At 37.8% G+C, this 24476-nt stretch overlaps 1 protein-coding gene across 4 annotated transcripts; it reads right to left on the minus strand.

The window, feature by feature from the left end:
- Positions 1 to 1751: 1751 nt before the first annotated feature.
- On the minus strand, positions 1752 to 19171 carry MGST1 (microsomal glutathione S-transferase 1). Of its 4 annotated transcripts, none has more exons than XM_045554255.1 (4): positions 19049 to 19171; positions 13403 to 13550; positions 7996 to 8090; positions 1752 to 2375 (listed from the first exon to the last, which is right to left on the minus strand). In XM_045554255.1, exons 2-4 carry the CDS (start codon positions 13526 to 13528, stop codon positions 2129 to 2131), a joined length of 468 nt encoding a protein of 155 aa, XP_045410211.1. In that variant the 5' UTR covers positions 13529 to 13550; positions 19049 to 19171; the 3' UTR covers positions 1752 to 2128. The 4 variants fall into 4 exon arrangements, with proteins under 4 accessions (XP_045410211.1, XP_045410210.1, XP_045410213.1 ...); XM_045554254.1 differs by having other exon boundaries at positions 19045 to 19170; XM_045554257.1 differs by having other exon boundaries at positions 19080 to 19103.
- Between the last annotated feature and the right edge of the window lie 5305 nt (positions 19172 to 24476).

Genomic DNA, 24476 nt, shown 5'->3' on the forward strand with positions numbered 1-24476 from the left:
GTTCTTAAACCTCTGAGAATATAAAATTTTTTTCCTAATAATTGTCTAGTAATGAATATCAAACATTAATAGCTAAATAGATAACCATTACAATAACCACAATCCATTCTGCTACTACTCACAGAAGCATTACCTGGTAAATAGAAATTTTAAGAAACCAATGAGATTAGTGACAATGGTTCAACAAAGATCTGACCCAAATGCAGAAAAAACTCAGCTAACTGAATCTTTATCATTGATGGATTACTCATATAATTTACATATGGAGAACACTTCATTGCTTAGAACATACTTTTTCCATATGCCTCAAATACAGAAAAGCATATGACCTTCAAAAAATCTCATAAAAAGTTTGAGGAAACTGCAGAACAGACAGGGTAAGTAGGTTGTGCAAACCCAGACAGCAGGGAGTGTGCTGATGTATGACATGTGCATGTGTTTATGTAGGCAGATCCAATCCTATCCTTGGATATTGGACTTTTCACTTCTGAGCCCATGGTCTTTTCCATTAATTACACCACAATGATTCTCTAAAGCCAAGATCCACAGAACACAAAACTGCTTCTTAACATTAAGGAAAAGTTTAGGGTTGCTCAAAACATGAAACCTAAAATATTACACAGTGACTTTATGTTTGTGTGGCAAACCTAAATGATTCACAAATGCCACTAAAAATACCATTTAATAAACAAGTAATTAAGACTAATCAAAAGATAGAAAGGAAAACTAACAGCTAATGTAAATTGGATGGCATATATAAGACAAATATTGATATTTTAAAAGTTCACCCTTGTTATAAAAGTCTATGTGCACATAATTCCATTTAAGACAAAAAAATCTAAATTTGCATGTATTTATTTGTAGATTTATATATTTATATTATATATATTTTACAAATTTCTATGTTTATATATTTATATTTTTAAGTAAAATCCAAACTGATCATCTCTGGGTGCTAAACCCATTGGGTGAAAGTTTTTAGAGGAAAAGGGTATGCATAATCTCAATTTATTAATTTACATATGATTACAAAGATCAATAGATATCTTTACAATGGACAAATCTGACTGATACCGCCTTACTAAATTGATCAAATTTAACATCACCAATAGTAGAGCAAACTGACATCATATGCCTATTGGTGTATTGTAATATGAAACACACACCACCAGAAATGTTTAACCTGAATCTAAGAATGAGAAAACAATAGATAAAACAAATCCAGATTAAGGGTCATTCTGTTAAACAACTGGCCTGTACTCTTCAAGAAAAGTCAATGTCATTAAAAGAAAAAGTGAAGAAAGTCTTCCATCTTAATGAAAACTAAATAAGATGATAACAGAAGGCAATGAATGGTCTTTGTTTGATCCCTGGATCAAAAATACACCAGTTATAAAGGCTATTATCAGGAACACTGGAGAAATTTGAATAAGGACTATATATAAAATAATATTATATTATATTAATGTTAAATTTCTTGGGTGAGATAATGGTATTGTGGTTATTCAGAGATTATCTTGTTCATAGGAGAAAAATGTCAAAGTATTAGGGGTGATGTGTCATGATATCTGCAACTGACTTTCAAAATGTTCAGAAAAATTGAATAGAGAACTAAAGCAAATGTGCAAAGTGTTAACAAATGATGGGTCTAGGTGAAGGGTATACAGAAAGTGACTGAACTATTTTTCAACTTTTCCATAAGTTTGGTACTTTTGAAAATAAAAAATTGGGAAAAATAAAACCAAACAAAATTATTCTTTAAATTCTTTATTATATATGGCCACTTCAGCAGTATTGAAATATAGGTATCCCATACCCACAATCCTTTTATAGATTCAAAATATGAAATGCTGAATGAATGTTACAAATTATAACACAATCAAAATTTCCAACAAAGTACTTTTAAGAAGACAGAATACGTAAGAATTATGATGTTACATTTCTAGTGCAAGTATGAATCAAGAATACAGGATTTTGGTGATGCTAATATTCAAAATAAGTTTTCCCTGATTCTTAAATTCTTGGCTCCCCTCCTACCTAAAACCTAAGGAAGTATTCATTATATGAATAAAATTGGAAGTACAGAATTCTTAAAACACCAGTTGGATGATGAGTTGGATGATTCTCTTTACAGGTACAATTTATTCTTCAGCAAACTGTAAGCCATTGAAAAAGTAACTCCATAGCCAATAAAAAACCCCAAAGCTCTATTTGGCTGGGGAAGGGGTGTCAAATACGCAATTGTGTGGTAGATCCGTGCTCCAACAAAGAGTCTAAAGTGCAGGAGGGCTGTAGAAAGATCGGGACCACTCAAGGAATACAGAAGGCCAATACCAAGAAATGGAACAATATTTTCAAGATCATTCAGGTGGGCCCTGTGGAAAAAGATGACTATTAAAGACATTAATTTCAAAAGCAGCAGAAATACATTCATGTTTCCCTCTCTCCTAAAACTGAATACAAGTGCTAACGGATCTTTAAATTGCAAAGTAAGATTCATTTTTTTTTCTCTCAGATTGCCTGGCTTCCTTACCCACTTAACTTTTATTTAGAACGTCTCATTATTTTTGTTTCTTTTTATTTTTAGTGCCTGTTTAAACATAACAGAGAAAGTATTTTGCAGTTTCTAGATCTCAAACTGCATCTATCTAATAAAACGTACTCCATTTTTGTAAATAATGACATCTCTTCTCTTCTGAGGTTTATAACAATTAGTAATTCAAGACTCTTCCTATGAAAACTCTTTTTCCCAAAAGAACAAAACCATTTTGGTGATGACCTTTCTTAAGATGCCTCATTCACTTCTGCGACACTATGAAATGGTTATTCGCCAGTCCTTGCCAACTCAAACCACTAGGTTGTCAAGAATTAATTTACCAATTAATATCAAGAATCTTATGCTCTTACATCCAAATAACAGAACACATAACTAGCCTTTCAAATATGGGTAAAATTTTGGCCAGCCTATCTTCAAAATGCCAAAGGAAGTAGTTAATAATGATGGTGCAAAAGTATAAAGTATACACAAAAATGATGGGTGAAAGAGAAAGAGAGAGATTTTCTAAATTTTATCTTCATACCACAGCTAGCAGAAAATAAAAAGCATGGGTTAGCCACAGTTTTGCTCCAGTCTATGACACCTTGGGTTGCTCTGGCTAGGATTGTTAATACAAGGGACATCGATTATAGACATGACATTTTTAAAAATGCTTAATTTTAAAATCTGATGTCCTCTTTAAAGTCTACAGACTTACAAATTGTTTTGGAATCTAGGCTAGAAATGGGGATTTTGATAGAGTTTGTCAGCTAATGGATACATATTTCAAAATGAAAAATATTTGTTTTATGTTACTGTCTTCTCTTTTAGCATAAAATATAATTATTTCCTATTGCCTGCTCAGTGACCACCATTATCCTCTCGTTTCCTTTCTCCTGTTTTCCTACGTTATCTTTAACTTTGCCTGACAAAGCTGATCACTACATGAAGAGATGAAGAGGCCAACAGCAACACAGGTAAGTAAAGGTTCGAAAGGCTTAGACAAAGTACCTGCCCCTGAATAAAAGCAAAGAGAGAAAGATGTGAGTGTCCCTGTGCCCTCTCTTTCATGAAACAACCAGGGCTACTGAGAATAAGGTGGGCAAGAGAGGACAGGAATACCATTTTCTACTAAAGAAGGGCTCGCTTGGTCAGTTACACCACGTGTATTTGTTTTGGTCATGTGAATTCTCCTGCAGGACCACAGGGATATCCTCACCTCCAACCTTGGGCATGTTAATGTTCTCCTTCCCAACAGGCTAAAAGGACAGAAATTTTAAAGTGGAGGAAGAAACTATCATAGGGAGAGACCCTCTGGAACACAGTATCTATTTCTAAGCCAATATTAGGCAATTGACAAAAAGAACGCAATGTTATAGCAGAGAAGACGTCAAGGACAATAGGAGGACATGGGGCAGAGGGAAGGAAGGGAGGGGCAGGGGTCCCTTTGACTTTTCTGGTTCCTCCATTTTCTTCTGGCCTCATTCTCTATCTTATTTCTCCTTTTCAATTCTTTTTCTCTTTCTCCAGCCCTCAAAGGTTCTCACAGATGACACTCCTCATTATCCTAGTACAGACCCTCTCGCTCTGTGCTAACATATGCCATTGTATATGCTGTTCTCTTTAGACCCTGTTCCAGGCATATCCTTCCCCAGCTCTCCCAGTGAGAACCTGCTGCAGTTCAACATCACCCCCTTCCGCTCTAACCCTTCCCTCTGCGCAAACAACAGACCCCTTCTGAGAGTGGCAGCTTCCTTCACTTTAGTGCCATTTATAGACAGCTGTCAAAACCTATTACCAAGTGGATATCAGTCTTCTTGAGTAACCACTTTCTACCTGGGTCTATGCCCTGCCCCCCACCCCAAGATTCCATGTTCCCATTTCTCTCTCCTTTGGACCGGTGCCCCTTGGCACACATGTGCTCCGTGACAGGCCTTCCCACCAGCTCTGTGCTCATGTCACATCAGATGTCACACTCATGCCCTCAGATCAGAATCACTTGGATCTCAGCATCCACCTGACCTGCAACAGAGTTGCTATACACATCTGGGAATTGTCAGGGGGTGGCCAACTACAAACGGAGCTCCACACAGCATTTCCACTGACTCCCTCACCTCAGCCAAAGCTCTTCCCTCTCAGCATACAGCAGTGTGTCCGAATCCCCACAAAGGAATCTTCCCAAATTGACATGATTTCTCCTCTCCTCTTCCTCTTTCCAAATCCTAATATTCTTCAAGGTCTTCCTTCATGAAATACTCCTAAATATCCTAGGACTTTACACTTTGTACTCCACCACTTTAACATGTAGTGGAGCACTGCTTCATATGATTCTCTGATTGCTCATGCATGTTGGTCTTATTATCAGGGGGAGAGTCATAAACCCAGGAACCCAGTCTTACAGCTCTTTGGTAGCATCCTAATGGAAGTGATGGTTGATACATACATGATAATCTCTCCATTAACGCTTTGTTTATGCACTGGGGCCACAGGGATGTCATCTAGTCCAAGCCTTAGCTGATGCTCCAGTTTCTTGAAAGACTCCCCAGCAAGCGTCACTTAGATTCCAGCAAACGCACTCAGTGAAGGGGTATTCTCTACATTAGAAGGTAGTGTATTCTAAGTATCTCTCCTTTCCCTAAATACCAAGCCCTAGCCTTGCTTTTTGTCTTTTGAATGAGTCCCTCTATTTCACCAGCTGCCCTGTTGGCTTTTCAATTTCTTTTTATCTTGTTGTACTGAATGTGTATGGGTCTTGAATGCTTCCTAGAATAAGATAAGATAGGATTAAATAAAGAAATATGTAAAGTGCTTTCTAACCATCACTGATTTCTGTCCAGAACTCAGATAACTTACTTTAAGCCACATATCTTGATATTTCAACACATATTACTTTAAGTCTTAGATTAATCATGCTATATGTGTATGTATTCATTTTCTCATTATTGCACACCATAAAGCATACTTTCCCCTTCATTTGTAGCCCCATTCTGTCCCTGCCATTGGAATATGCTTTACATGCTGAAGTAATAAGAGAGAAAAAAAGTTTAGGCTAAAAATGGGAAGGGGAGATTCTGGAAACCCTTTCTCTGAAAAGTATCTACAAAAGTGTGTAATAACACTTTTTAAATAATAGCAACTTTTTCAGTGGGGCCGATAAGGTCTCAAAAATTATTAATACAACTGGAAACTGGACACCTTGTCTTTCTTGTAGATGCTCCTCTTGCCACAATGAAAAGCCAGTGTCTGATCACCAGGGGGCGCTGTGCACACAATCGCCGCACCTCCTCCAGGACACTGAACCCTTTAGGAACTAGGATCAATTGTTCTTACTAAAATGTATTTGCAACCTGACTAGAGGATCAACTTAGATAATAGCTTTCTCCTCTAAAAGTGCAATCCCAAGGGCAGGGGGTAAGGGTATGAGGTGGGAAAGAATAGTGGGGAGGAATCTAAAATCCTCAAATAAATATCTTTTGTTAAGCTTTCACACATGAGACTTACTTGGATCTTCATTTCAATCTTACTAATGCTACTGAGAGTCTAATTGCTCTCACTTTCCAGTCATTCCTAGGCAATTTCATGAGTATAGGGCCATGATTAGCATCATGCTCACGGCTGCCTGCTCTAAAAGGGAAGTACACAAACGACAAGACAAAGCTTTAAACTGCCTGACGTCTCTTCAGCAGTTCTGAGAATTCCAAGCTTCATGCACCTTTTCTGATTTTTACTCTTTTTCATCATTACACTTACAATTTTTCCTCTGATATTGTTTGAGATTTTCACATTGATTCCTTGTCCTGACGCTATTTTAGATCCATAGTCTCGGCACAACCCATTTTCCAGACTGGCTGATTTACTCGGTAGGACTGCTGAATTAATAAGCACATAACTCATTGAAACAGAAGGTGAAGCTGTGTTCTAAGTATCCAGTATGCAGACTTTCTCTTAGAAGAACAACATTCTTGCTTGAAGAATACCTTGGGAGTACAACTGTTTTGCATAAGCAAGAAGGTAAATTTTAGCATTATGAAAGAGCCAAAGAGTATGTGGAGGGAGGGAGGAGCCTGGAAAATGGTGCCCATGCTGGGCACCACGTGAGTGAAGAAGGTAGGGGGCACATTCCCCAGAGACAGGATGCTAAAGGACACTGTCAGACACAGCAGTCTAACATACGACTTGAAATGTCTGCGTAAACTCATCTGCGCTTCCACTTAGTCAAGTCCACTTTTATCCACACTTTTTAGTTGATTTGTCGAGGGAATTGAGAAAAGGGCTGGTGTACAACAGAGTAACAAACTGCAGAACATGGAAACATGCATAGATCCAGACGCCCAGATCCAGAGTTAATCTTGAGACCACAGGCCCTAAGGGAATCTGCAGAAATCTCAGGAGAGACTTCAGCCTTTCACAGGGAATTGCAAAAGGGATCATGCAAATATGATCTAGCTCCTAAAGAGACTAGAGACTCCAGCTGATACCTGAATTACAAAAGTAAAACTCTTTTCTTTCAGTATTCATTTCACTATCTATCCATACTCATCAAATTGAGGAAGTATAATCACATACATACATTTATTATATTTCCTATCTAACATATTCATCAAAAATATAAATATCTGTATATTTAACTGTGGCTTATAAAAACTCTTCACTAATTCTTTAATTGTATATAATTTTATGTGTTCCTTCAAATGTGCCTAGAACTGCACTACACTTTGGATGCGCATCAGAAAACTCTAAATGAGAAGATAGTATGTAACTTTGGTATTTCACATGTTAGAAAAAGGTGACTAAGGGATTGGCAGTGAATCTCAATGTAAAATATTTCACGATTTACAAGAGTTATGATAAAGATTAAGAAATATACCTCCAAAACTAGAATTCAACCTGCTTTTCAAATAAGTATATTAATTGTATTGTTAGGAACTATGTAGATGGTATCTTGGCTTATTGCTTTTCATTGTTCATTGAATTCCCAGTACATTAAACATAGTAGCTACAAAAGAGAGAGAGACAGACAGAGAGAGAGAGAGGGAGGGAGATTGATTTCCCTATTTCTGCAAAAATTATCAACATTCTTATTTTGAATCTTATGCAAAAAACACCTAGTTGTTCAACTTTTTACATGAGTTAGCCTCACCTCTGGACAAAGATGACAAAACTGCAAGAATCCACTGTCCCCACTTTACCTCCTACCTACTTTTGATACATCCTTCTACAGAGCAAAGTCATTATCCCCAAAAAACTGCATATAAGAGTATAGTATTGCAAAACTGGCAATATGAGCAATCGCAGTGATACTTGGAGACTTTTTGATCTCTAAATTTCTGCAATTATTATATATAGTAGGTAAAATGACTGGCTTTTTATCCTTCTTCTCCAAGATCCCAGCATCTTTCTCAAAATCCTTTGCCAAAATTCTTTGATCTTGTAAGTAATTTTGAGACACAGTGGTTTACCTTCGCACACGTTCCACTCTGTCATCTGTGCGAAGATACTTCTTGGCATTTTCTCCTCTGCCAAAGCTTGTGCAGTCTTCTGGGTTGACAAAAACCTATTCCAAATACGAAGAAAAAAACTTATTCCAAATACCAAATAACATGGGGGTATCCTACCTAGTAAGTTATTTGCATGTTAATAGAAGAAATACAGGCATCCAAGTTGGCACTTATTAAAAGAAAATTTGGAGCTGTAAGTCAAACACAGGGGAGGGAAGCATCTACAGTTTAAACCTAAAATTTTTATTAACCATGCAAATTTTTTTAAAAAGGCATAGAAAAGAACTTAAATAAAAACCAGCATGTAAAACAGTATAAAGGAAGCAAAACTGGAAAAGAGGCATGATTCTAAGTCATGATTGACTATTACTATGGTTCACTGGCATCTCTTTCATAGTGATGTTGACACACCTTCCCTTGAGTGTATTAACATTTCCAGGTGATTGGCTCTTCTGAAAGTAATAAGCTTACTTGCCAAAGATGTTAGAGAACAGGCAAGAAACATAAAAGAAACAGGAGTGGGAAAGATATTTTGTACTATGTTAGGATATGTGTACCTCTTTTGTTTTTCCTAACCTAGATAAAACTTTGAGTTGAATAATACTGTACAGTGAAATTTAAGAAGCTGAACTGCATTCCTAAGAATAACACTACATATTCATATATTCCTTCCTACAATTATTATGCCGTTTGAAATGATTTCCCCATCCCTTGAAATTTGAAATATGCATTTACAAAACATGTACACATGTCCCACTGCTTAATAATTCACTATAAAGAAAAACACAAACTGCAAAATCAGTCTTAATTTAAGCTTAAAAAATCTCATAAATATTACATTTTTTCTTACTATGATATGAGCATTTATTCCAGATGAAGATGTTGAGGAAAACTGACGGGCAGAGATGTGATACAGTGTCAGCTTTTGAGGTCAGGCTTGTCTGTCTTGCTCATTTTAGTGACTCCTAAATAAGTGCCTGGCACATACTAGATGTACAATAAACACATTCTGAACAAAGAAATAAATGTGTTACAATGGAAAGGGCATGAGATTTGGATTTAAAACAATCTCAATTTGAATCTCAGTCTCACCCTTTACTTGTATGTAACCTTGGGTAAGCTATTGCTATGAACTGAATGTTTGTGTCCCCCCAAAATTCATACATTGAAGCCTAATCCCCAAAGCGATGGTATTTGGAGGTGGGGCCTTTGGGAGGTGATTAGGCCATGAGAGTGGAGCCCTCATGAATGGGATCAGTGCCCTTATAAGAAGAGACAAGAGAGAACTTGCTTCTTTCCCTCTCTCTTTCTCTCCGTCTTTGCTTTACCCACGTGAGGATGCAATAAGAGGACGGCCATCTGCAAAACAGGAATCAGGCCTGGGGTGGGGGACCTGTAGTCTTAAAGCTGCATGTGGCCGTTTACGTCCTTCAGTGTGGCCTTTTGACTGGATCCAAAATTTTATTTTTATTAATACAAGCTTTTCGTCTTTAATATTTTTATTTTTAAAATGAATGTATTTAAAATACCAAAGAATAAAATAAGTTTCAACAAAATAATCCTCCCAGACTCATTGGCACAATTAGAACATTAGTAAGCCATAAGGGCTAAATTAATGGCTACTATGCTAATGATTTAGTTCTAACTTCTCCCCCCGCGACTGGTGCCACTACCACATGAGGCTGGTTGGTGAGAGTTTATGGGGGTCGAATACGTCAGTCTGTCATCAGCTTTTGACAAGGATGCATTGTGTTTCTGTTTGAAGTGGAATTTGTGAATAGTTACACAGCTTGACAGTATTTTTTAATTGTGTCTGCTTAACAGCCCCTCATGTCAAAAAAACCAAGTGAATGCTGAAGGAAGAAAACATTTTTTAATGAGAATTGAGAATTGCAATATTATCTTGTTTATCCTAAAGATGATTTGCTTGCTTTGTGATACTGCAATATCAACATTAAAGAAATTCAGTGCTCATCAGCATTATAACACTCATAAGGACCACAAATATTTTAAACTAGAGGGAGAGTCACAAAAGGTTGTACTGTAGAAATTAAAAGATGAGAAGCAAAAGCAAAGACAATTCTTTTTTTTTTTTTTTTTTTTTTTTTTTGAGACAGAGTCTCACTTTGTTACCCGGGCTAGAGTGAGTGCCGTGGCGTCAGCCTAGCTCACAGCAACCTCAAACTCCTGGGCTTAAGCGATCCTACTGCCTCAGCCTCCCGAGTAGCTGGGACTACAGGCATGAGCCACCATGCCCGGCTAATTTTTTTGTATATATATTTTTAGTTGGCCAGATAATTTCTTTCTATTTTTAGTAGAGACGAGGTCTCACTCTTGCTCAGGCTGGTCTCGAACTCCTGACCTCGAGCGATCCACTCGCCTCGGCCTCCCAGAGCTAGGATTACAGGCGTGAGCCACCGCGCCTGGCCTAAAGACAATTCTTTCAAGCAACAATAGCACCTGGAAATAACACCACTGAAGGAACTTATAAAGTAGCTTATATGCTCAGGGAAAAGGGGATGCCATTCGGTGATGCAGAAATTGTGAAAGAATGCACTGTTGAAGTTGTAGGACACTTAGACCCAGATGACATTTCAAAGTACTATCTCTTTCAAAGAGAACCATAACTGATCGGTAGCATGAATTAGGCTTCAACTTAACAGAACAACTTCATGCAACATTTCAAAAGGAAAATATACATAATTCAATCACTTTGGATGAATCAACTGATACTACTGACTAGGCACAGGTTTTATACCTCATTCAGGTCATAACAAGATTTTCTTTGCTATGAAGAGTTACTCGTTTCTTGAAAACAGAACATGGAGAATAGGTATCTTCAACAACTTTCAAGATAAACGTCATGAAGTTTGACTGAATTTGGTCAATTTAGTGAGTATATGTACAGATGGTGCACCTTCCATGGCAGGAAAACATGAAGGGTTTATTGCAGATAAAAAAATTATTAACAGATCCAGATGCTCTCATTTCTTTTCATTGTATCTTGCATCAGCAAAATCTCTGTGCTAAAGCTACTATGTTAAGTGATACTTTGCAACAAGTTATAAGTATTGTTAACATATTGGTACAAATGCAACACAGCATCACCAATTTTGTAACATGCTAAAGTTGAACCATGAGGTATTTAGTGTGGATTTGCCATATCATTCTAAAGTGTACTGGCTATCCCAGGGACAGCTGTTAGCCAAAATTTTACCTCTGTGAGAACAGATCGTTAAATATTATGAAGAATAGGATCAGCAATGTGAATTATTGAAAGAAGATTTCTATAGGAATTGCAGCATTTCTGTGTGATATCATGTCAAATCAAAACAACTTAAATATTTCTTTGCAAGGTAAAACTAAGTCTACATATGATATGTGGCCAAAGATCTAAGCATTTAGAAAATACTATCTTTTGTCAAAACATTTCTTCTTCAGAAGGAAATTTCAGAACATTTTTCCCAGTTAGCAAAGGTCATTAATGAGCAGGATGATATATGTGAATTACTTGAAGAATACACCTCTGTTATAGACCTATTAATTAGAGAATACAGTGAAAGTTTCACTGACTTTAAGAATCATGACATCACACTCAAATTAGCATTTCAGCCTCACCTAGTTGATATCACCAAGGTACCTAAAGAACTACAGAAGGAATTGATTGAACTCTTAGTAGATGACATTTAAAGTCATTGTTTGATGCTAACAAAGATCCAACTGATATATGGAAAAGTGCCTTCCTCAACATGCCTGAAAAATGCTTTCTTGCTTTTCAAACACTTATTGCTGGGAATCTACATTCTCCTACCTAACCCAAATCAAGATGTCCTTAAGGTCACAAATGACTGAAACCCATCTAGAGGATCAACTGAAACCAGTTAACTTTAAAATTAAGAGTTTTCATTTTTTGAAATTATTAAGTACATAGTAGTTAGATTTTTACAAAATAATGAACATTTTTTAAGTACATCTAATTGAAGTTTCTTGAATGCGGCCTTATTTGATTACAGCTAAATTAATGTTACCTCCCAACACGAAAAGGTCCCCACCCCAAAATCAGGCCTTCAGCAGACACCAGATCTGCTGGCATCTTTACCTTGGACTTGCCAAGCTCCAGATCTGTGAGAGAGAAATGTTTAAGCCACTCTATTTGAAACAGCAGCCCAAACTGACTGGACAGCTGCCTACACTGTCTTTCATTTCCTCTCCTATAAAACGGGGAAACCGACCCTCAATTCACCTGACCATGCTACCAATTATGAAAAACGATTCAGTGACCAGGCACATATAACTAGTGTCTTGACTCCTGGCACAACAAACCTGAATTCCCTTCCTCTTTTCTTATTAAGGAAGGGTACATTTCCTTGTTGTCATTCCTCACTAGAGGACAGTGTGGACCCAGTAGCAGACAGTCATGTTGTGACCTGCAGCTCCAACACTGTGCCCCATCAAAGATTAACCATGTGTGTAGGTGCCAACCATTAACATGCAAATATCCTTCCATTATACCTCAAGACAGTGACAAGGAAACGCCCTAGGGAGAACTGTGATCTCTACATAAAATCAAGGCTCAGGAGGAACAAAAACCCAGGACAAGCCCTAAGAGAGAAATAGGTGGCTTCCAGGAGGATGTTGCTAACAGACACAGGGACTATACCAATGAAAATCTTCTAACTTTGTCAAGGCAGCCTCCCTCATCCCCTTTCCTGAGCCATAAACCCTGCCAGAACACTGAATATGTGCTTCAAAATCTTTCTACCACCTTTCACACGCCTGCTGTTTTTCTAAAAAGTCCTTCTTATAATGCTGGGTAGAAAAGGAATGGACTTAAGAAGTCAAAAGTACACAAAATTCAAATGGTTCAATCTAATCATAAGAGGCTCTACCGTGGGAATAAGAATTTTAATTCTCTGCCTTTTCTTTTTCTTTTTTTCTTTCTTTCTTCTTTTTTTCCCCCTACTCTCCCCTCACCAAGTAATACTTTTAACCTTTAATAAAACTGAAAACACCATTAACTGTCTAGGAAATGACTATTTTCTAAACTCTAATTGGCAAAATTAACTCCAAAATCACAGAAAACTTTGATAACTCCTTGAAAACTTTGATACTCCAGAAATCTCATCTGTTAAAAAGAATGACAAAATGTAAGAGTCACAATGAAAAAATCATTTACTATGTTCTGAGAGAAGCAACTCTTCCATAAATGTATTAGATCCATCTGCATCAAAGGATTATATACGTCACTTACGGCATTAAACAGTGTGATATTGGGCCACGCGAAAAAAAAAAAAAACTAAATTAAGAAAACCACTTTCCAGAATTCCAACTCTTAAAAGTAAGAAACTTTTACCTCCAAATTTCTTACCTTTCTTGTTAGTCTATAGAATGCAGTTGCTGTACTCATAAACATCATTTTTGAAAGAACAATTGTTGCATAGGAGGCAAAGGCCATGAATACTTCATTTTCCATTAGCCGGGTAAGGTCAGCCATTTTTCCAATTTTGGTCTGAAATCTTAAAAAGATTTTAGACAAGATGAGAAAAAGCACACACAAATACCCAAAATAACTTGATGATCATTCGATTTGCTTATATTGCAGCATTAACTGTTAACATACTGTTCTTAAAAGCATCTTGGGTTATATGCAGAAGAAATGAACATTTCGTTTTAAAAACTTTAAAGTAAACAATATTATGTTCTCTCTAGTTCTACATCATTAAGCTTGGCGACATCAAACAAGTACTGAATGAAAATGTAAGGGGTATTACAAGCAAAAATAAATAGCCAAACACCCTAAACATAGACTAAAATCATATGTTTGCACCGAGATGAACTATAGGTTGAATGCACAAGACCAGAGGTCTTAAACTGATCCCTTTAGAAACATCAAACTATGTACACAGTAGTGCTGCTGCTGTCTTATTAGGAAGGCCTAGGGTCTAATCTATGTCCTGCTTCAGAAACCCAACTTACAGTTTTTTGTCATTTCAGTAGTATTCAAAATCACAGGCTCCATGATTTGAATTCCATTCCACCATTTAGCTACTAAACTTGCTTGAAGGATTCAGCCTCTCTCAGACTAAATTTCTTCATTTATAAGATAGGAATAGTAATAGCTTCTAACTTAATGGGCTGTTGCCAAATTTCACTGAGATAACACATGCACTATACTTAGCATAGCACCTGGCCCATGAAAAACCTTAAACTTTATGATATCTTTATCATGGTCATCACTATCATCATGATCATGGTCATCACTAACACCAAGACAGGTGAAGGACAGAAGTAGTACAATGGAAACATCCCAGTAACAGGCTTGCAAATGCAAGGTAAGGAATTAGCATTTATGGCACTTTCATAGAAGGAATGAGAGAAGGAGAATTAGCTTTATATGACTCTTCAGGTCATTTCACATTCCATAGTTACACCCATCTAAAAGCTGTCCAATAAAGGAATGTCGCTATCTGCGTCTGGAGTTGGAAGTATAATCGGGAATGTGGTCAGGAGGAAAGCTAAGGCACACTGGTGACACTGAAGTCAAAGCATGTAGGAGTCAAAGCATTCAGGGTAAGTCTTAAAATTTAAACTCTCAGCCGTATTTGACAGTCATTCTTTGTAACCTCCTCTTGTCCTTTCATCAGCCCTGCTATCTACTTCTTCTAGCTCTTCCACAGAAACACAAATCTTTTCCCATATCCAAGCTTAGACACTATTTAACCTGCTTAGCATGTAGTACTACCTCTTCTAGATGACATCCATTCCTGCCTTTAAAGCTCCACCCTTGCATGTGACCTTAATAGGCTGACAAGTATCAGAGTCTGATAATTCTATCCAACTACCAATAATCTATAAATATATATATATATTTCTATATATGTTGTCACTGATCATATAGTTGTCTACTGTTGCTGGTGAATATGACATAAACCACATATATTTAATTTGATAACAGTTTGCTATGTGTCCAACTATGCCATGTGTGTTTTGTGCAGTACTTTACATAATCCTTGTAACTGTATTTTACTTGTCATAACTGTATCCATTTCACAGATGAAGAAAATGCGAGTTAGCCAAGTTGGGACATAAACCCAGGGCTTTTTGACCTCACATCCCATACACTAGCCACATTGTACTGTCTCCTTCAAGAGACTTGATTATTTCAGCCCTCAACTGTTTAATTCTGCTTACTTCTGATTCACCTGACATTGACTGAATGCCCACTTTGTGGCTGGCATAGCTGGACATCCCTGGCATCCATCATCTTCTTTCCTTTTCCACTTATTCCCTGAGGTAGGCGTTATCATTCCCATTTTGCAGATAAAGAAACCAAAGCTTCCTAAATATTAATAAATCCCCATTTTTGTTTACTTAGACTAAAAATGTACTCCTTGGATTTAGGCAAATAAAAACTACATATTCTAGTTTAAAAAAAAATTCCACATATGATAGCAAATTAATCCAAAGTCTGCAGTCTTGAAAGCACAGTCTGTTAGATGAGTTCTTAGTGCAAGATAATACTTTCAGTAACATTTAATGTATCTGCTCTTGTTCTAGTTTTGAGGAGATGAAAGTCATGAATAAACTGCATTATCCTTCAGAGCACATATAAAGTAATTTGCTCAAAAAAGGATCCCTACGTCCTATGCCTCTAGACAGAGATCTGAAGAAATACAGCAGGAATGTTCATTTTTAAAAAATTAAGAAAAATTTATCAGGTAGAGACTTGCTACTTAACAACCTTAAAACTAAAATAGTCTCTTTAGTTCTCTACTAATGTTCCTAGAATGAAATTTATTTGGGGATGAAACAAAAGTCCAGAGAACTTTTTTTTCCCCTCAGTGAAAATCAGTATTGAAAGAGTAGAGAAAAAGTGGAAGCCTTCCAGAACTGTTAGTGGGAAAGGAACACAAAGATGTCAGCAGCTGGGGAAAAACGAGAATGGGAGGCATTTTCTCTAAAAGTGAACAACACAAAGAAAGCACACCTCATAAAAAGAATTTCTCAATCATGAAGAATGAATGTGGCTTAACTCCTCAAATCAGTGGTTTTGGGAGACGGGCCAACACCCAGCCTCGGATACACACCCTACACACCCTGAACCACGTCTCCTGGATAACATCTTCCACTGCGGAAGTACCTGAGGGCCAGGTAAGGAGCAGTGAAGGTAAGAAAATTAAGAAATAGAAGTTGGCCGGGCATGGTAGCTCACGCCTGTAATCCTAGCCTCGATTGCTTGAGGTCAGGAGTTCAAGACCAGCCTCAGCAAGAGTGAGACCCCGTCTCTACTAAAAATAGAAAGAAGTTAGCTGGGCAACTAAAATAGGAAAAAAAAATTAGCCAGACATGGTGGCGCATGCCTGTAGTCCCAGCTACTTGGGAGGCTGAGGCATGAGGATCGGTTGAGCCCAGGAGTTTGAGGTTGCTGTGAAGTAGGCTGACACCACAGCACTCTAGCCTGGACAACAGAGTGAGACTCTGTCTCAAAAAAAAAAAAAAAAGAAAATAGAAGTAATTTACAACATGGATTAAAGCCATGCTGGTCTGGACTTCTCTTTCCCCGCAAAGCTGATTTACCAATAAATTGCCATAAGCCTGATGCACAAAACTCAAGCCACTATCACGGATAGGCACTACAGTCAAAGTTACTGAAAGCTTTTACCAGGAAAGGTCGCCAGAAAGGATAAGAGCAGTCCGGTAGTAATAATAATTAAGAAATAATAATAAATAAATAAATAGAATGTGAGGTGACCTGAGTATTCCAGGAATGAGGGAGAAATAATCTAAGAAAAAGCACGTAGGGAAAAACAGGAAACTTGGTTATGAATTACAGAAAATATTTACAATGATACATTACATTTGTACAGTGATTTGTTCCTTTTATCATCCATTTATAGGCCAGCATAGTAGTGAATATGTCCACTTATCTCACCAGAGATTAGGGCTCAGTCCCCAATGTGGAAGTGACTGCCCCATAAGAGGACGCGGGGTAGAGTATCTTAACTGAGTGAAGTGAAAAGTGCTCAGAAAAGCACTGAGACCTACTAAGTGCTATGTAAGTGTTTAGTAAATAAGAAAGTTATGACTTTGGAGCTGTTCCAGGCACTGAGGATACCATTTTAGAATTTTCAGAAACCTTTCTCATACTTTTCCTCACTTAATCTGATAAGCCCTAAAGTAATCAGAGCAAATGTTTTTCTCAAGCTTTAGTACACAAGGAAGTCAAAGCCCAGAGTAGTCCAGTGAGTAATATGACTCAAATTCAAAGTTGGAGAGACCAAAACCGGGATTCAGTTTTTTCAACCGTTTAACTCATGGGCTAGCCACCATCAAGGCTAAGAATTCTAGACAGCTCTGGTCTTCCAGAGGCTTTTTCCTGTTAAATCCCATTCCTCTCTTGTTTTTCCCCCTTAGAATCTACTGGAGAAGTGTCTTCACCACCCAGTTAACCTCTCCCCTTTATAGGCTCTCGGCCAAACAGAGCAAAGTTCTCTTCTCGGGATTATGCAGCCTCTCTACACCAATATTGTGAAACACATGGAAAATCTGGGTACGCATGTCCAGGTCCATGACTTTGCAATCTTGTGCCTTCTGAAACTAACAAACACTACATATGAGATTTTTTTTTAAATAAAGATAATTCAGTGGCCATGTTGCTGTTCACCTTAATCAATTCTAGAATTGACCAAGGAGGCTGTGGTAGCTGCAAACTGAGCCTCCTATGTGGTCTCATGCAGAGGGGATCCAGAGCCCAGGGCCCAGGAGGAAAATGCTGGTGGCTCTGGGGGCAGGGGGTGGGGTGGGGGGCCGCAGAGGAAGATGTGGTAGGAAATCCATTCTCAGGAGCCTGGGGGGACCTCCTTTTCCATCCTCCAGGATTAATAAACGCCACTGAAAAACAAGGCCTTGGAAAAATTTTACTTGTCTGCCACAGAGAGTGATATTCAAATTTGGACAGATTTGCCATTATTTAAATGGCCAAAGATGGTCTGCACACATAGTCATCTTATTTTGGAAAGAGCAGAGGACTACAAAACCCAGGACTACCCTAATCCCGGGAGAGCAGGCCTCCAGGGTGTGCAAAAGGTGGGTCTAGCCTGGCTAGGGGCCCCCCAGAGAATGGACTTCTTCTTTAAATACTATTAGCTGGGGAGCTGGGGGGACACACTACAATGCTTGATAAGCACCCAGATGGCATGCGTTTGGAGAGAAAACAGGGAGAGGGTACATGAGCAAATAAATGTGCTGCTCAGATTACGACATTTCAAGGGGAGCAAGGAGGCCAGAAGACTTGCATGCACCCCTCTCTCCACTGCCCCAGTGCAGACAGAGCAATAATAACTAAGGCCTTAACTCCTACAAAGGGTCCCCTTCTCCTTTCCTCCTTCCACATGGCTTCCTCCTCCAGACTGGAGGAGGGGCGTGGGGTGACACACGGGAGAACCCTCCCAAGGGGTTTTATCCTTAGCTCTCCAGTCATCTGGCTATAAAATCTATATCATAATCCAATCCACAACTTCCTGCACATTATTATCATTATTATTAATTATTATAATGTTTAAAACTTGCTGATGTTTCTCTTGCCTATCAAAGCGAACCAAGAACAGCAAACCCTGTCTTGCAATGGGCACAAAGGACATTATGTCCACGAAATCGGAGCCACCGCGACTTCCCCTTTTCCTGCACGTGCCCTTCCCTCCCCCAAAGTTCAAGGGACCCTTTCGAAGTGGAGGCTACTTTGACTTAAAATTCAAAAGTGAGGAAATCACCACTTAAACGCGAAAAGACTTACTCTCAAGTTTCGTTCTAGGCGTTTGACAAAGGGGAAAGCTCCCCCCACGGGGACAGAAACGCAGTGTCCCCCGCAGGAGTGAGCGACTGCAAAGCGGACGTTTAGCAGCTGAAAGAGGCCAAGAACTTTCGGGCTGTCAGCGATCCCTCAAGCCCTCCACCCGCCACCAGCCTCTCCCCGGCCCTCCCGCCACCCTCTCCGCCCCCCGCCCCGGGCACCTGCCGTGAAGCCGAGGACGCGGGAGGCTGCGGACCTGTCCGGCCACGGGCGCGCGGGCGCTGCGGGCGGCGGGTCGTGTCACCGCGGGGAGCACGCAGGCGCCGCCCCTCCCCGGCCCACCTCGTGCTAATTAGCTCTCCAGAGTTTACACCGGATTTCCCAACCTCGCCACGCCTCTCCCCTAAATCGCCTCATTTTTGTTTTCCCTGTCGTAACCCGGACCACTGGTTCCCTTCTTTGACCCTTTGTATTTGGCGCCCCAGAAGTTCTAGTTCCTGAAATGCCACCCCCCCTTTTCAGTAGGGAGGGGACATTAGCGATTGCATAAGAACTCTGCGTCCTCAAACATTTCAGCATCGGGAGAGGGGAAGGAGGCGGAAGACGGTCCACATTTATTTAGCTGGAAACAATGAAAAAGATTTCAATGTTGCATTTTGAAAGCTTTAAAAAAAAAAACTTTTAATATCTGTGGGGGAAAACTGATTAGAAGTCATTGACAAAATTACCTCCCCTTCCCTGCAGCAGTGGGGAGCCCTCCTTAAGAGGCTAGCGCTGACAGAAAGTAACCTTTAACAAAGATGATCCAGTATAGTGTCCCAAATTCATGACACCAGACAATATGCTTTGTCACTATGTCCCCACACACTGAAGGTTCAAAATGGAATTGGAGGAGATTATACTGGATCAGTTCATTACACAATCAGTACAGAATGTTTTTACAGGGACATTTCGGGGAGTGTTTTAGGAGGGCAAAGTTATGCTAACATCAATATCTAGATTAGGGATATTTCCAAGCTTCCAATTTCCCACAATCCCCATAATCAAATTTGCAGATCTGTCTTCCATGGGTTTATCTGCAAAATTTTTAATAATTTATGTTTTCAATTTATATACTTCTCTCCTAATAATGCATCTCAGACATTTACCACCTGTTGCCATGCCTACTTCCTTCCCTTTTTTTTTTTTACCTTAATTTTAACCCCTTTAGGCTTTAAGGGATACTCCCAGAACTAACTTTCTAGGATTTGATGGACAAGTTCATGTTCTACCAAAAACAGAAGTAAGAATTACCAGTTTGCTCTAGGAGACAGAAATGAATCCCAGGCAGCCCTAAGAACAATTTTTACATAAGCATAACAGTAGGAGCATTGGAAAATCTAGTATCAGAAGACATTAGTGCTTCATTTTTATATCTGTATCTCTTGAAAACTGTATTTATTCACCTGTTTCTGTAAAGTACACAAGAACCTGGCTGTAACATTAACTAGAATAGTATGTAATTTGAGATTCTAAAAAATCTATTCTGAATTCTCTCCAAGGGAGTTTGGTATTATAAGTATTTAAAAGACTGTTTTCATTTATAACAAGGTGATACAGCCCAAATCCTATGAATAACAATTATAGAAAAAGGTACAAAAGAGCTATTATTTAAATAATTTGATCTACAGAATGCCAGTTGAATGGTTCCAACATGTTTTTGAAAAGGAGCACTTGATTCAACTGCAGAATGTGTTCAAACTATTAACTAATCAATGAATAAATATTTGGTTCTTGCTATTAATAAATCATGAACAATTATTGCCTATCTGTTATATATATGACACTGTCTTTGGTACAATACCAGCACTCAACTACTATAAACGTAATTTAATAAACATTTATTAAGTGGCTTGACGCTAAAATCTAAAACTAAGATAAAATAGCTGTCCTTAAGGAATTTATGATCTAGTAAACACAAAGGCCAAAAAGGTAAAAAGTTGCCGTTAAACTTGTGGAAGAAAAGTTTCAGTTTAGAAATAAGAATGATAATTGGGGTGCAAACTTGGACAGTAACAGGAAAAAGTTGTGAAAAAACTGATGCTTTCTATTGATCTTTGCTATATGCTGTTAGATGAGTGAGGAAGAGAAAGGGTTATTATTCAGCTTGTTTTCGTTTGGATGAAAGGAAGAGCTCAGATTTTCAATCCTTCTCCTCACCACCGTTTTAATCCTAGAATAAAATCTTTCAGAGAAACCCAATCCAAGCTTCAAGACAAGTAATTCTCTGGTAAATATTAAAACAGTTTAAAAGGTCATTGATTTGGGGTGGGGAGAGCAAAGGTCATTCAGCAAAGAGTAGCTGCCTTGGAGAGATCAAGTCACAAATATCTGGAAGAACAAAGCACTTGAAGTCCAGCAGTTCCTATCTTTTTAAAACAGACAAGAAGAAATATCAAAAAGGATTGCCATTGCCACTTGATGAGGCTTATTGTAAATGAAAGAAAAATAGATGCCCATCACCCCCTCAATTATATTGGATCTTTGTTTTCTCCTAAATCCACGAATAGGTGCCCCACACAATCTGAAACACAGGGAGCAGACCCTACCTGGGGATTTCAGTGGACGTAGATGAGACTATGTCTTAAGATAAAGGGCCCTAAAAAGTGAAATAAAAATAAGCAACATTCTACACATGTAAATGTTATTTTAGAATTATATTTTTAAAATGTACACTATATTATTTATTTCTCCTACAATCCTGTAAGGGAGTTCTTATTTTTCCTGTTTTACAAGTGGTCACGCTGCAATCCATGGCAGCTTGGCAGTTGTGTTAACTTCTGAAATAAACTCTGAACTTAACACCAGCAAGAGGCAATAATGAGAGGGACAGAACTAAAAAAAAAATGATAAGATTCTCAAAGCCGGTCAAAAGAGTATGATAAGAGTATAAGGATAGACAAATAGGTCAAAAGAATAGAATAGAGTCCAGAAATAGAATCACACTTAATTGGGCAATTGATTTTCAACAAAGGCGCCAAAGCAATTCAATGGAGAAAAGAAAGCTTTCAACAAAGGGGGCTGGAACAATTGAATAGCCATATGGAAAAAAGTGAACTTCGACCCCTAACTGACACCATGCACAGAAATTAATTTGAGATGGATCTTAGACCTAAACACGAATGCTATAAAGCTTCTAGGAGAAAACATGGATTATCTTCATGACCTTGGAGTAGAAAATGCTATTTCAAACAGGACACAAAAAGCATTATCTGTGAAGCAAAAAAATTGATAAATTGGACTTCATCAAAATTAAAATCTTCTGCTAATCAAAAGACATCATTAAGAAAATAAACAGGCAATCCACAGACTGGGAGAAAATATCAATACTGTACATTTATTTGGCAAATAATGTGTATGCAAAAGAACACCTGTGACAATAATATAAAATTAAAAATAGAAACATGCAAAATATTTGAACACACACTTTACAAATGAAGATATATGAATGGACAAGGAACACATGAAAAGATGTTTAATGTCTTCAGAGATATGCAAGTCAAAATCACAATGAGATACCAAAATTTACAAAAGCAAGAATTGAAAAGACTGACAAAATCAAATATTGAAAAGGGTATGGAGCAAAAGGAGCTCTCATACATTGTTAGTGAGGGTATAAAACGGAACATCACCTAGGAAAACTGTCTCATCATTTCTTGTAAAAATACACAGAGATCTGTATTTTTAAGTTATTAATGATCATGGATACAGAATAGTTGAATATATTTATAGGAAATGTGATTTTTGATATAGGCATATGTGTATTGATCAATTCAAGGTAATTGAGGTAGCTATCACCTCAAGCATTTATGATTTCTTTTTCTTAGGAACATTCTAATTCCACTCTTTTAGTTAATTTAAAGTATACCCTAACTTATTGTTGACTATGGTCACTTTGTTGTGCTGTCAAATATTGTTTATTCTAACTATCTAACTATATTTTTGCACTCATTAACCATCCCCATTTTATCCCTACCCTCCACTACCATTCTCAGCCTCTGGTAACCATCACCTATTCTCTGACTCCACAAGATCAATTATTATTAATATTCAGCTCACACATGTAAGTGAGAACATGAGAGATTTCTTTTTCTGTGCTTGGCTTATTTCACTTAACTTAATGTTCTTCAGTTCCATCTATGTTGTTGCAAATGGCAGGATTTCATTCTCTTTTATGGCTATATAATATTCCATTGTGTATATGTGCCGCAATTTCTTTATCCATTCATACACTGATGGACATAGGTTGATTCCAAATATTGGCTATTTTGAATAGTGCTGCAATAAACATGGGAGTGCAGATATCTTTTTGATACACTGAATTCCCTTCTTTTGGATATACCTAGCAGTGGGATTGCTGGATCATATACTAGAAATATTTTTAGTTTTTCTAGAAACCTCCATACTGTTTTCCATAGTGGTTGCACTAATTTACATTTCCACCAACAGTGTACAAGGGCTCCCCTTTCTCCACATCCTCACCAGTATTCATTATTACCTGTGTTTTTGATAAATGCAATTTTAACTGGGGTGAGATGATATCTCATGGTAGTTTTGATTTGTATTTCTCTGAAGACTAATGATGTTGAGCATTTTTTCATATACCTGTTGTCCATTTATATGTATTCTTTTGTATTTGCATTCAGATCCTTTGCCCATTTTTTAATCAGATTATTTGATTTTTTTCTATTGAGTTGTTGGAGCTCCTTATATATTGTAGTTATTAATCCCTTGTCAGATAAGTAGTTTGCAAATATTTTCTCCCATTCTGTAGGTTGTCTCTTTACTTTGTTGATTGTTTCCTTTGCTGTACAGAAGCTTTTTAGCTTGATGTGATCCCATTTGTCCAATTTTGCATGGCTCCCTATGTTTTGGGGGTGTTACTCAAGAAATTATTGCCCAGACCAATGTCTTGAAGCATTTCCCCAATGTTTTCTGTTAGTAGTTTTGTAGCTTCAGGTCTTAGATTTAATTTTGATTTGATTTTTGTATATTGTGAGAAGTAAGGGTCTAGCTTCACTCTTCTGCATATGGATATCCAGTTTTCACAGTATCATTTATTGAAGAGACTGTCCTTTCCCCAGTGTATGTTCTTGGCACCATTGTCAAAGGTAAGTTCACTACAAATGTGTGGATTTACTTCTGGATTCTTTATTCTCTCCCATTGGTCTATGTGTTTGCTTTTATGCCAGTACCATGCTGTTTTGGTTACTATAGCTCTGTAGTATAATTTGAATTCAGGTAATGTGATTCCTCCAGTTTTATTCTTTTTGCTCAGGTGGCTTTGGCTATTCTGGGTATTTTCTGGTTCTGTATAAATTTGGGGATTATTTTTTTCTATCTGTGAAGAATGCCATTGGTATTTTGGTGGGGATTGCATTGAATCTGTAGATTGCTTTGAGTAGTATGGACATTTTAATAATATTGGTTCTTCCAATCCATGAGCATAGGATATCTTTCTATTTTTTGTTTACTCTTTAATTTCCTTCATCAATGTTTTAAAGTTTTCATTGTAGAGATCTTTCACTTCTTAGGTTAAGTTTATTTCTAGGTATTTTATTTATTTGTAACTATTGTAAATCTGATTACTTTCTTGGTTTCTTTTTCAGATTGT

Source organism: Lemur catta, chromosome 6 (genome assembly GCF_020740605.2).
Source record: "Lemur catta isolate mLemCat1 chromosome 6, mLemCat1.pri, whole genome shotgun sequence".
Lineage (NCBI taxonomy): Eukaryota > Metazoa > Chordata > Mammalia > Primates > Lemuridae > Lemur > Lemur catta.